Genomic DNA, 13,736 nt, shown 5'->3' with positions numbered 1-13,736 from the left:
GAGGCTGTAGACCTGAAGTTTTGCCAATTCAAATTTGACCAGTTATTTACTGCAACTATATTGCACTTTCTGCCAAAACACGTTTCAATCATAACATGAACTAATTTGTCCCAAAGAATGGTAATGTTTAAATGTATACACATCATTTTCTCAAGCCCCTGAATGACCCTTATGCACTCAATAAATATCTGGCTTTAACTGTTGGCTTCTTTAAAGGAATAGTTCAACAAATTACAGAAATACACTTATTCACTTTCTTGCTGAGTTAGATGACAAGATTGAAGCTACAGACAAGAGACTGTTAGCTTAGCGTAGCTTAGCATAAAGACCGGAAGCATGGGGAAACAGCTAACTTGGCTTTACCCAAGGATAAAAAAAACAAACACCTACCAGCACCTCTAAACTCAATGATTAACATTATCTTGTTTGTCTAACTTAAGGAAAAAGTGTGAAAAATGACAAGCTGTAGTTTTGTGGCGGTTTATTTGCTAGACTGTCACATTAGGATGTCATTGGGTTTGACCAAATGTGTCCAGCACAAAATCCTCCAACAAACCACAACTTGTAGTTTTTACGTGTTACTTATTGCGCTTTAGATGTGCTGTTGTGCAACTTTTGTTACCTTTGTACAGATCCAGAGTTGCTGTATCGCTGTTTTCAGTTTAAGCTAAGCTAAGCTAACTGTCACCTGGCTGTAGCTTCATATTTACTGTACAGGTCTGAGAGCGGTATCAATGTTAATTGAATGACTTAATGATGCATTATTGAACTGTTATTGGTCATTAATCATGGGCCATTGCAAAATAAAAAATCGTACTCTTTTTTAAGATAGCAAAGATGATTTTCAAAGCCGTCTCCTTCAAAAAAAGGAGCATGAATGACTCAGAATGTGTTTGACTGCTGTCACACAGAATTCTATCGCGTCACTGTATGTGAAGTCACGTCATGGCCATTTTCTGTTCACGGTGATGAATCGGGTGTAGAGAGACTAAGCCATATCTCCACAGCCATTGCAGTGCATTTCTTATTAATATATAAATATATATATACAAATGTTTTGTTTTTTTTCAATTCCGAAACATGACTTTTTACTCCGATGCTTTGTACAATATTTCACAGCAACTATCCAGCAACCATACAGTAGACATCCTTCACCATAAACCAATAAAACCAGTTACTACTGTTTATCTTGATGCAGATATTGCCATACTTGTGTTTGCAAAACTATTGCAAGATTCTAATAAAACTGTTAAATTGATCATTTGATGTGGTGTAATTTGTCTGCGTTTGTATAAGTGTATATGTGTGGGTGAGGAACACAGAAGCTAGGGAGATGTGCCCTAAAAAAATGAGCTGTTTGATCTGGGTGAATTCAAAACAGCTGCATTTTAGCGGTCGGGGAGGATAATGAGCCAAAAAAAACATAAGAGTAAGCATGGGAAAAAACAGAAATGATGTGAAGCAGCAGCAGGTACAGCAGTCACAGGGAGAGGAGATGAAGAGAACACAGAGGAACGGAGTAAAAATGACAGAGATAAAGCAAGCGAGGACGAGGCTTTTACAGTAAAACGGTGCCCGTGGAGAAAAATCACCATTAACCTTGTTAAAGACTGATCTGAAAACACGCCTGCTTTTCCAGACTGTAGAGCAGACAGTATTACTTTTTTGCTCATTTTTTTTTCTCTCTCTCTGAATCCACAGCCTTCTCCAAATCTCCCCCAGATTTCCAATTGCTTTCACTTGTAGTCGTGCCAGATAAACAGAATCTATTGGATCAGGCTGATTTCACGGCTGCGCCCGCGCACATGGCGGCTTCTGTGGCTCACTCTCTGAGCTGAGTTTTTTTTTTTTTTTTTTTTTTTTTACGCCCCCCCTCCCCACTCTTTTCTCCAAATTCCCACTCAGTTTTCACCCCCAATAACACATCAAGTCTTATTCTGATTAGATTTGAGCGGCTTTGCACGCTGAGGAAACCGGATGAAGACACAGGAAAGGATTAAGTTAGTGTTACTTCCACACGGAAATTCAAACACATTTCAGTCACTAAATTGTGTCATTCGCTCGTCGTTTAACGGTAAAGTGCTGTAGGCTTTGATCTAAGCTGAGCCATGGCGTTGGGACTGTGTTTTAGGGGCTGAAGGACACTGCGTCATGGGAGCCAAGAGAACAGCTGGCACACAGCCAGAACTCTGGGAAATGGGAAATGAAAACGTCCATCTGGATTTTTACTCAGACTCAAACTACATCGAGACTGATTCGACACGCTGACACCGATGTACACATAGAATCCCAGACTGATAGACCCTGGTGGATAAAGCATGCAGAGATGCAGACATCACCACAGATAACACAACCTCAGTGTCAGGTGACAGTCTGACCCATCCAGATTAACACTGTTTTAAATGCTTTATACACCCAAATTTAGGATGAAAGCACCTAGATTAACATAAATTCATAAACAATTTACAATAAAAGTGCCAGAAAATAAGTGGAGTAGGAAGTCAAGGAGGAGAGAGACACGGACAGGTGAGGTGGAAGAAGGAAGGCCGATAGAGGGTCATGGCCCGCTCTCTGACAGACAGAACAGGAGTGGATGTCTTTATGATTCAGCAGAATTCTGGTGGAGTGAGATGATGATGATGATGATGAAGGGCCCCGGGGGTGGATGGCGGTGGTGGTAGTGGGGGAAACAGTTCTGCCCATCTCATTATCTCCGCCTCATTTCATTATGTAATCATGCCGTCTGTTTCGGGGTGATGGTGGACATGTGTGTTGCACTTAAACCACAGCTCAATTATTTGGTATTTGTGGACAAAGCATGTGTGTTTGTACTTCTAAATAGTGCAGCAGCACAAACTTTGATTATTATGTAACTGAGGCCAAAGCACTGGGTCTGGAGGCCATTTGGTGTGTTGATTAATTACACAGATGTAGTTTAAGAATTAACATGCGTGAGATTGAGATGTTAATGAATCAGGGAGGTGAAGGTGGATCAGTGTGTGTTTTTCTCTATTAAAGATTATCATCTAGTTTTGAAAAGTTTTTTCAAAACGTCCATCTGACCAAAGCTATCGGCTTTGGTCAGATGGACGGGAAGGCTAACGTTACACATCACGGCTCGATGTAACAGGACTGGCTGCAGTGACTCCTCACTCCACCAGTCACTTTATTCTTAGACACTGTGGGAAACTGTGGGCCTTCTCACTGACACAATAGATGACTCATCACAAAATTAGACACAGTGCTCACATTGGTAAATTTCCCCACATAGTCTCAGTCTCAGTCAACAAAAGTGGCTTCAGTGCTTTCCTTAATTTACTTTTATCTTAAACTCCTGAACATGAGATCAGTGCCTGAGATAAGATAGTTGATTATTAAACACAATATTTGATTAGACTTCAATCTTTTACATTTTAAATAATCATTAATCACATTTACTTTATGGCAAGAATACAAAATACAGTAGAGAACAAAGAAAATCTTTATTTGTTTAACATTGATCAAGAGGATACCCAAAGGTATAAAAGTGATAGAAGTCAAGGCCCTTTGAAAAAGATATAAATCTGCAGCTGAACCAAAGCTCTCAGAAAAATTAAAGCGTCCCGTTGAACAGCTGAGGGATGAATTGTAATGGGACATGCGTACATGCTAAAACCAATCCATATTAGAACCTGTCCATCACTTTACAGAGACTTGTAAAACATACTTGGCATTCATAACTCTTTCAATATTTAGGCTATATACACTGAATGGATGTAAAACTTTGAAATACTGCATTTTGTGGTCCTATTGGTAATAAAACTTTGATTTCTAATCACTTACTCGCAAGACGTTGAAGATAAAATAATGGTAAATATTCAGCTTTTTGGGAGTGTCTCATTTCTCTGCTCAGAGGAAACTGAGCGACGTTAAAAATAAGCTTTAAAAACAAAATTAACAGATCATTTGACACAAAAATAAAATCCCAACTTGGTTTCAATCATTACTACCTATTTAAATGTACCTCTGCTGACTGTCTGATGCTAGTGTTTAACTCGAGAGGCTCATCAGTCATCAAAGAGGCGTTTCATTGCGTTTCTGTAAAGGAGTGCACCAAAAACAAAACGGTACAAAGTGTTTTTAAAAATTCATAAGTCATGCAATCAATGTGCCAATTAAATAAAATAAAATTACAATAGCGATGTGCCTCATTTTGAATATCCAAATATTCCTAAAATGAAAGAAAAATAAAACATTTTTAAAAGCGAAAGCAGTAACACCACAATTCATTTTCAAAACATACCCGTACATACATTTACACTGGGTGTTCCGATGGTTAAGGCACGGTAAGTGAATAATCTCTAATGGTTTAAAAGCTGAAAACAAAAAACTGTGCATCGTTGTCTAGAGGGTCTAAAGCTGCTGGACTCGGTGCAAAAAAACCCAAAAACGTCTTAACGAAAAACTGATTACAGTGACGTGAGTGCTGACATTCTTCCTTACAGTTTCTGAGGATCGCTGTTGGACTTGGGCGCTCATGGATACCATGTATAACTGAGGCTGAGAGCGAGGCCTTTTGTCAGAGAGACGCTGCTTCTCTGCTGCTGCTACAAAGTTACCCGGGTGTTTTAGAGGCGACAGCATCTTTGTATACAGCAGAATATTGTAAGTGCAAACCCATTTTGTAATCACAATGCTCACATCCATGTGGATGCTCAACCAAAGTAAATTCAAACAAAGAAACACGCTTCCACAAGAATCACAAAAGTCTACTTGCCAGCCAACAATGCATGTACTTGTGTATCAAGTATGGTCCACCAGTAATCACATATTGTCACTTGCTTGAGAGAATTCGGGGTTTTAGACACACAAGGTGAATGTCAGAGCTGAGGCACATGCATCTCCTCTTTTTTTTTTTTTTTTCCTGGTGGAAGGTGATAACTTGTCCATAAATATTCCCGTTTGGGCTACAGCATCTCCACATAGTTTTCAGGGATGAGGCCCCTCTTTCCCTCCAGCTCGCCCTCCAGCCAGCCCGGCTCTCTCGACTCGGTCACTGCAGGAGAGGACAACAGCGTCACAAGGGGGGGGACAACAGCACAGGGGAGGGTGAGGGTGGGGGACAGACAGAGGACACAGAGCCTCCGGTGTGTATATACAGTATGTGAACATGTGAAAGCGGAAACAGGGCACAGGTCTGAAGTGGATACAGTGATTGTGTGGTGACTACTGATTGTAAGTCGCTTTGGATAAAAGCGTCTGCTAAATGACTGTAATGTAATGTAATGTGACGCTAGACTCCACTGTGTCTACTGTACATTTCGAGTTCAGTTTGTGTGACTCATTTTTCTTTGAAAAATCCCTGTGCTTAACCTCAGCAGCAAAACGGAGCTCTCACAAGTCGTTTGGTATGACAGTTATTTCAGAGAAGCCGTCTCAAAATCCTCCCAGGATTCTTGATTTGCCTACAAAGTGAGCCAATTTAAAATTTTGAGTGCACTCACAAGTCAGCAGTTACACAGATAAATTGTCGGTGAGGACTTCTAAGGTCAAACCCGAGACATGAACTTCCTCAATATTTCTGTTGTTATAAAAACACGTCTCAGCCTGCCTGCCGACAGCGCTCCTCTGTGTCTATTCAACACAAAATGAACAAGGAAAGCCAAACTTTCATACAGGTGTGATCAAAAGGATTCACCAGCTACCAAAATTCAAAGCAGGATTTGAACCTGCTTTCAATCCCGAAAAGACTGACAGTTCCTCTAACACGAGGGCTTCCACAAGGAAACAACTCATTCTGCATTATGAATGTTTTCCATCGTTGTTTAGGTGTTTTAACAAAAAACACACCCTTACCTGAGCACGGTAACAAATTGCTATGAGGTTATTTTTATTGCAATTTATATTTACAACCAAATGTATTTTTTTTAATACATTTCATTCATTAGTCAATACATAATAAAGGCTATCCTTAGATTGAAGGATAGATTTTATCTACACTCATTCATTATTTCTAATAAGCACAACTAAAAACATGAGAACTGGTGTTTTATTTTACACGCTCACCTGTTTTTACATACTTTTACCTTGTGTATTGTACATGTTCACACTAAAGAAACTAGGTTTGGTCAGTGTATGTCTGTTTTATGCCACACTTAAAGTGAACTTAACCAAACCAACAAAAGAAAAGTAAGTACAGACTTCCCATTTAAGAAAATAAAAGTTGTCCTTTCAGTTTTAGGGGTCAGGAAGCATCGACATATGTTGATTTTTTCTTTAGACAAACTGGATGTACAGCCGCTCGCTGAAATATTCAGACCTCTTGACCTTTTTTGCATATTAGTTATGCACATAGTTCAGACAAAAAATACTAATAAATACATTTAGAAATAACTGAATAGCGCGGCAACATATGCATAATGTCAAGGGTCCTCAAGTTACTGCAGATGTTAAGTCAAGAACAAACACATCATGTATTAGTATTTCATATCATATGTATTTTCTTTTTGTATTCGTTATAGTATTGTGATTTTTTTTAAATATTATATAGGTGGAGGCTTCAAATAAGCCCAGTGGGCTTTCTGCCTCTTCCTGCACTGTAATATAATTTATCAATGCTATGTTTTTTATATTTTTCAATTGTGCAAATAAACTAAACTGAACTAAACTATGTAACATTTATGTAACGCGGCAGTCCCTTCATTAGAAGCCTCGGTGTGGACTGACAGACACAATATAATAAAACTACTCAAACTCTGCAGCAACTGGATATTAGAGCGGAGATCCAAAAGAAATAGACAACATCATTCAGTAATACAAAACAATTAAGATCCAAATTAATTTCAGAATAAGAGAATGGCCTTTAGAACCTAATCTAATTTAGTTTTTGAAAATGTGATACTTTATTTCTTTTATGTTTATTATTCTTCAGATAATACGAGTTCCTATTTATGATTTGGAAATCCGCTCTCTAATAAATACAATTTTGCAATTGTAGGCGTTCATCCTGATAGGAACTCTTTCAACTAACAATAAAGAAATTATGGCTTTCATGCGCAGCCATTAAAACGGGAAATAGTGTACGTACAGTAGATAGAAATGTGATTAAGGTGAAGTTTCAGTCCTCTAATCCATATCTATTAATGGCAGTTGTCAGATTTTGATGTTAAGATCATTACGTCTTTGATGAAGGATGGTTATGTCTTTAGGACAGTGGAGGTATAAAACATAAAAAAATGATGTGCACCCTTGAAGCAGAATGAAAAAAAACCAGCCAATAAACTGCAATGCATTGTGGGATCCTATCAAAGACATCACCACGTTTCCCAGTGAAGACTATAGAATATCTATAGCCAAAAAAAAAAGGCAAAAACAAAAATAGGAACTACAAAATCCTCATTTCCTCTGAGAGTGATTAAAGCTCAGTCGAGCCTCTTCCAGACACACAGAGGAGCAAATATGTGTCTCCTGCCTCCCCCAAACCCCCTCCCCTCCCCGTTCTCCTCGTCTCATCTCTGTTCGATTGAAGATCAGATTGGTTGTTTCGGTTTTTCCCTCCAAATCCAATATGCCAGGGCTGGTTCTGAGTGAGCGACTGGTGTAGGCGATAACACTTACCGGCGTTGAATATTGCGCCGACCTCGAAGGAGAGCTCAGAGTCGTGCTCAGCCACACATTGGTACACTGCCTTGGCTTTCCTGCTGGTGACACTGAAAAATGAAGGCAATCAGTGAGCTGGCGGAGCTTTGGGGAGGATTACCGCACAGTTCAATCTGGGCCCGGGGCCTGCTTGTTCATTCACTCACTAGCCTGAAACAGCAGAAATGGGCCAGGCTGGAATATAAGCAAAAGTACTAAGAGAGGAGCCGGGCCACTACACACTCTAGTCCTGCCCTATCTCCAGTCTAGACAGACTAGGGAGCTAGTCAGAACGGACCCACGTGCACCCTTGTGCGTGCACAAACACAATGAGGTGCAGCGCTGTTTGTTGCAGGTTTTGTACAGCCGGAAAAAAAAGGCAGGCACACATGAGGTCCGCACAGCAGACAAGTAACTCTGGTGAGATAATTAAAAAGTGGCGAGGGGGATTCTAAAGCAGGTTTGCACACAAACAGAGGTGGAATACAAAAACTTGCTCCACGGTGCTTCAGCTTTTTAAATTCACATTTGTGAGCTCAGAAGCTGCATTTTAAATCAACTTGATGTAAAAGGGCGCCGTCAAAGAAACCATATTCATCGCTCTGAAAACGTTTGTAAAAAAGCGAATTTATGCAATTGTGCTCTGGAAAACATAAAAAAGCCCGTTTCCACAGAAAGGTTGTTTTGCCCACCATTGCAAACCGTTATCTCGAATGCCAGCAACATTACCATGTAGAAATTGTGCCTTCAACACACGATGCCCTGATAAATATTTCATATTCTTTCTGCAGAGCAGCAACAATGTAGGATGAGAGAGGAGAATAGAGGATATACAAACTGGAAAAAAAAAGTTTGTGGTCACAGAGTTGTCAATACAACAATGTTCAGCCGAGTTTTTGAATTCAGATTTTGAAAAAAAAAAAGAAGTACTCTCGTGGAACTGCATTTGGAAAAAATGAGGATTTGTATTTCTATGAAAATAACATTAATGGATTGCCCACAGAATGGCCGAGCTGTTTACAATTTTTCTCGGTAACATCTGAAAGCACTGAAAATGAATTCATCATTCGGTCTCAAGGAAGCACAGCAATAGATCAGTGTAATGGGCAAACTGTATACACACTCCATCCGGCTTTCTCAGATTCCTCTGAGTGGATCTAGGGTTTGACTGAAAAGGGGAGAGGGTTGCTGCTATAGCCAACGCTTTGCATTAAGACCCCTCAAACCAAATTAAAGGCTGGTGAATGTATGAGAAAGTCAGGGGAAATACTGATGTGCAAGACTGCAAGAAGATGTGAGACGAGTGAGGGAGTTGGTGATTCTGTTGGGTGAACATGGAAGATAAGACGAGGGAGCGAGTTATGTGGGTGCAAACAGAGAGTGAAAGAGTCCCAGAGTGTGACATTCAGCCGGTATGTGAGTGTAAGAAATGACGACAAACAGATAAAGACAGGAGAAAAAGTAGTCAACTGCAATTATGAAATCCAGTTGGGAGAAAAACAGGCAATTAGTCCGAAAAGGGAAACCCGTCTTACCTCTCCTCTGGCTTTTCTTTTTCAGAGGCAGCTGTGGTACAATCAGGTTGACCCTCTCCTGAGGATCCAGTAGTGGACCAGGAGGATCCTGCTATGGGGGCCCTGCAGATAAAAAATAATAATAATACACACCTTAGAAATCACAGATCCTATGGAGTTGACTACTGACTGCAAACATGGCTTATCCGCCCTGAAGACTCAACTACCACTACGTAAATATGAGGAAAACACACAGAAGGCAGTAAAAATGTGGCCACATGTTTCAAAAATGTTGAACCTGGAGTGTTTTTCAGCAAAGCGGAGAAGGTGAGAAGTTCACCATGACAAACAGATGCTGTGGTCTCATACAGCTTTCTCCTAAATTGTTAAATTGTTCACTACTAGCAGCAACCTCTGTAAGTGGTGGTATCAGAACAAGAGGTGAGATAAACTGAGCAACCTGTTGTTATGGAGACAAGGTGAGAACACATTTCTAAACAAATCCAGAGCACTCGTGAGGAATTCAAAACAAAAGTCACGAGTAGATTTTGACGCCATCCTCAAGCATCATTTTAACTAGCTGCCTCCACATGTTCGTGACATTAGTGACACAAAATTGAAGCGGAATGAAATCATTGCAAACTTAGGTCAATTGAGGTCACAGGCCACAAAACATTAACATGCAGTACAGAAGTTTCAGTCAATTCAGTTATATAATTTTTTCTAAAAATAAGTACTTTATTTTAAGATGTACATTTCTTTTCTGTTATGCATTCAGCCCTTATTTTAATTAAAATGAGAAAAGAACATTTATTTAGTATATATTATTTATAATTAATCCAGTTAAATTTAAAAACTGCCTTTACATATTGTCGAGATATTATTCAATTAAACTTTTATTTATTTCATTTGACAGTCAGTTGTTGACTATATTCAGATGTTGATACAACTACTACGCTACTACAATATACATGGGACTTAGTTAAACATTTTTGTGACATTTTCTCTTACTGGACCTCGTTGAATATTAATTGAATACTCTGGAGTAATGACACTTTTTGGTCACCCATACATGTACATTCAGTTCCTACAGGAATATTTAGAACTCTGTATGTGTAAAGTCAAACGATAGCACGCCAGCACTTTCACCAGGAGCCTCATCTTTTACAGTAGTAGCTGTGCTTTACACTGGCTGGTATCAGGGCCAACGATTTTATGGTGGACCTACAGGATGGAGGTAGGGGTCCTGGTAGAGGCAGAGAGGAGCAGGAGTCTAAGCCAGGCATCCCTCTGTGTTCCATGCCTGCCCCGGGGCCAGTGCTAATACAGTACATAATGAGCAAATTGCTCCTAGCTGCCGCTCCCATAGAGACGTTAATAAAGGCAATTAGAGGAAGCAGCTGGGGAGGGGCTGGAGGTTGGGAGGATGTTGTGAGTAGCGGGTTACGTTGGCACTGGTGGGAGAGCAGGCGGGGCGGCCTTAAGGGGGAACATGGTAGGGGATCTTATGTGGATGTAGGTGAGCACTCGGCACTGGGCTCACTCTCCTGCATCACCTCCTCCCTCCATTTCTCCCCCTGCCTCCCTCATAGTGCGCTTGTCCATCCCCAGCGGTGGCTGTTCCGTTCGGGCCGGGCCTGACTGTGGGTGATTTATAGCTCTGCAGCAGTGTGGGGGACACTGTGGTGCTCAGCTGCTCCACATCAGCATGGGGGGATAGTGCGCTGCAGTGCAGCAAATCCACTCATTAACCTGGACCCAGGCACAACAACTGTCTGCCTGGGTCACAGCCAAGAGAGGGGGGAGCAGAGGAGTAACAACACTTCACCCACCTGCAGGTGAACCCACTCAGATACAAGCAAAACCCCTGACTACTATGAAATCAAATGCATGCACACACACAAACAAACAAACACAGAGTTAGGGAAAGTCGACACATCTAACTGCTTATTTCTGTTGAAAGAGGATTAAACAGATCTTTGAAGATCTTTGAAATAAACAGACATCTTAATAATTATAGAATAAACAGTAAGGGAAAAGCAGTGAATGCCACACGGCTGCCCTAGAAACTTGTTAAATGTACCAGAGGTAAATGGATTCATCCCAAAATTGCTTTCACAATTATAGCTAAGCCAAACCGAGGGAAATCGTTTGCCATTTCTCTCCAACAAAAATAGCATCAAGCTTTGAATTGCTCATCCGTTGTTTTCACCCATCACAGGCCTAGCTAAGCTTCTTCTACAAACATGATTAAATACAGTAAATGGGACTCGCGTATAATGCACTGTATGTGAGGCCCTCATGAAAACCTCTCTTGAGCTGTTTGTAACAAGTTTTAAAGAATATTCAGTTGTGAGGATTTTGGGGCATTTATACATATAATATGCAAGAAAATTGATATAACTATACATCATTGTATCCAACAACATTGAATTCCAAAGTGAAGTGCAACTGGAGGTCATTTGGTCTATAATTTCAACCATCAGGGTTTTCACACATGATCTCACACTACCAGGTTAGTAGCACGGAGAAATTCATCAACAAGAGTAGACTGCTGCTTCTCATTACTGCAGGAATTTCACCCTGCAGCATCCAGGCCTTGTTGATCCTGGCGTGGAGCTAACGCCGGGATGAGCGGGGCTATCGACTGTCTTTAGTCTAAAGACAGAAGGCCAGCGGTGGGATTTAGCAGTGTTTCTAGTAGAAAGTGGGATCAAACCGACAGCCAAGCTGTGCGCAACGCCACCGCCAGTTTGGGTGGGCAGGAAATAAGCTCTGATCCACCATTTTATGATCCACAGCTGTCTGCCAGCGAGAGGCATGGAGGGCTGAAGGTAGGGCAGGAGAGAGAGAGAGCAGGAAAAGTGGCCAAAAAAATGTAACCTCATTGGGCATGACTTGAGGCAACGGTACCGCTGGGAGAAGCTGTGACTGAATTTAGGGAGAAGAGGAGAAATGAGGCAAGACATCGAAAATGACGGAGATGATAAATCATGCCAGAGTCCACAAAAGAGTCATTGCATGATATAGTGAGTCAGGACGCACTTGTGTATGACCTGGCAGATTTTTGCTGCAGCTCTCCTGCAAGGAAACAGACAAAAAAAAAAAATGCTGCTTTCCAGGTGCACTTTTGAACAGTGCAGAGTGCAGATAATATATTTCTGAGAGCGGCTGGAAGTACTCTAGCAGTTGCCTTCCCTACTGCTCTTTTTGGCGAGGACTGAAGCTGAATCCCTGGGTTCCAGGCCAGAGAGCTGCTGTGCTAACAGGTCTCCACCATCTCACATGCTAAGATTTATGAGTGAACAAAGCCAGGGCGACACCCTGTGACATATGGCGCAAGTCTTCATAAAGGGACAGGGGCTGCGGCTATAAGGGTAAACAAGATGAATATATCCCCAATGTCAATACGATTTGCACGGCCAACGCACGGCCACCTGTCTCCCAAACAAATAAGAGCTGAGATTTACGACCTCCTCCTGGTTGCTCCTTCCGTCCTCCAACATGATGCCACATATGTGGGAAAGTGCAAAATAAAATACCCGCAGGAGAAAAAAAAAAAAAAAAAGTAGTTGGTTGCATAAGTACAATACTGTAGAACCTTGTCTATCTAATCCTGCAAGTTAGAGAAAGCACTTGATACGCACATGCCTACACACACAGGTGGGCACATACCCACAGAGGTCAAAGTGAGAAGAGAATCACATTGTCCTCTGTCAAGTTGTGAGGTGGATTTGTTTTTTGTTTTACAGCTCTTTTCAGCTGATGGAAAAGGAGAAGGGGACAGTGAATGAGGGAAATAGTCTATTTCAAGGTGATTCTGTAGACACGACACAGCAGCGAGTCTAACATCTGCAGCATAGCCCAATAATTCATCTCTCACATCAGCATTCAAGACAAGTCATGGGCTGGAAAGACAACAAAAAGGACCAAGGACTTAGTAGAGAGTGAGAACAGAAAAGGAGAAGCCAGAGAGATGCAAAGCACCAAACTGTTGAAGGTTTTTCCGTCTTGTAGTCTTACAAGAAACCAAGAGAGTACAACGCATCGGGGTTGACACTTAAAGTTAATTCATTTTATCTTTGTTAAATTTTTTGATTAACTCTTAACGACTCTCAAGAGAATTGAGACGCTTATTTGCTTCGGTTCTGAGCCACTTAACAATGTTCAAAAATCAATTCTTGTTGGTTAATAATAATAGTGACAGGTTTCTACTTGGTAAATACTCTTTTTACCAAGGTGGAAAAGACGGAAATGTGTTGCAACAACATAGTGCAGTAAATGTAACTACTATGATGCTACGTAGGAGTAAAAATGTATAAAAACTGGTCACAAGATGGTCACATGAATTAAGCGACAATATCTTCAGGCTCTCTTTGAGTGCGCTGATTTTTTAATATAGATAAATAAATATATATATATAATAAAGATTTTCTCATCATTTTATTCTGCTGCAATATGAAACATAACTGGCAGTTTAGGTCTTTATCAAAGTTACAAAATGTAACTGTAATATGTCCCTAATAAGAATACTAACAATACTTTAAACATTACTACTGTTACATTAACTTGCATAATGCCAATAATGATAATAATGCCACCAAA

The 13,736-nt window shown here is 40.6% G+C and overlaps 1 protein-coding gene across 2 annotated transcripts in view; it reads right to left on the bottom strand.

The window, feature by feature from the left end:
- Nucleotides 1–3,481: 3,481 nt before the first annotated feature.
- arhgap10 (Rho GTPase activating protein 10) overlaps nt 3,482–13,736 on the bottom strand; it is a 46,530-nt gene continuing 36,275 nt past the window's right edge. Inside the window, exons 21-23 of one of the 2 annotated variants that reach the window (XM_054604626.1) lie at nt 9,153–9,254; nt 7,597–7,688; nt 3,482–5,035 (exon numbers count right to left, since the gene is read on the bottom strand). In XM_054604626.1, the coding sequence (XP_054460601.1) occupies nt 4,947–5,035; nt 7,597–7,688; nt 9,153–9,254 (283 nt within the window). In that variant the 3' untranslated portion in view covers nt 3,482–4,946. The remainder of the gene's footprint in view (nt 5,036–7,596; nt 7,689–9,152; nt 9,255–13,736) is intronic. The other variant, XM_054604627.1, reaches the window with a different exon arrangement.

Source organism: Anoplopoma fimbria, chromosome 9, assembly GCF_027596085.1.
Source record: "Anoplopoma fimbria isolate UVic2021 breed Golden Eagle Sablefish chromosome 9, Afim_UVic_2022, whole genome shotgun sequence".
Lineage (NCBI taxonomy): Eukaryota > Metazoa > Chordata > Actinopteri > Perciformes > Anoplopomatidae > Anoplopoma > Anoplopoma fimbria.
Note: the sequence above shows the minus strand (reverse complement) of the source record. Positions and strands in the feature narration are given on the sequence as shown.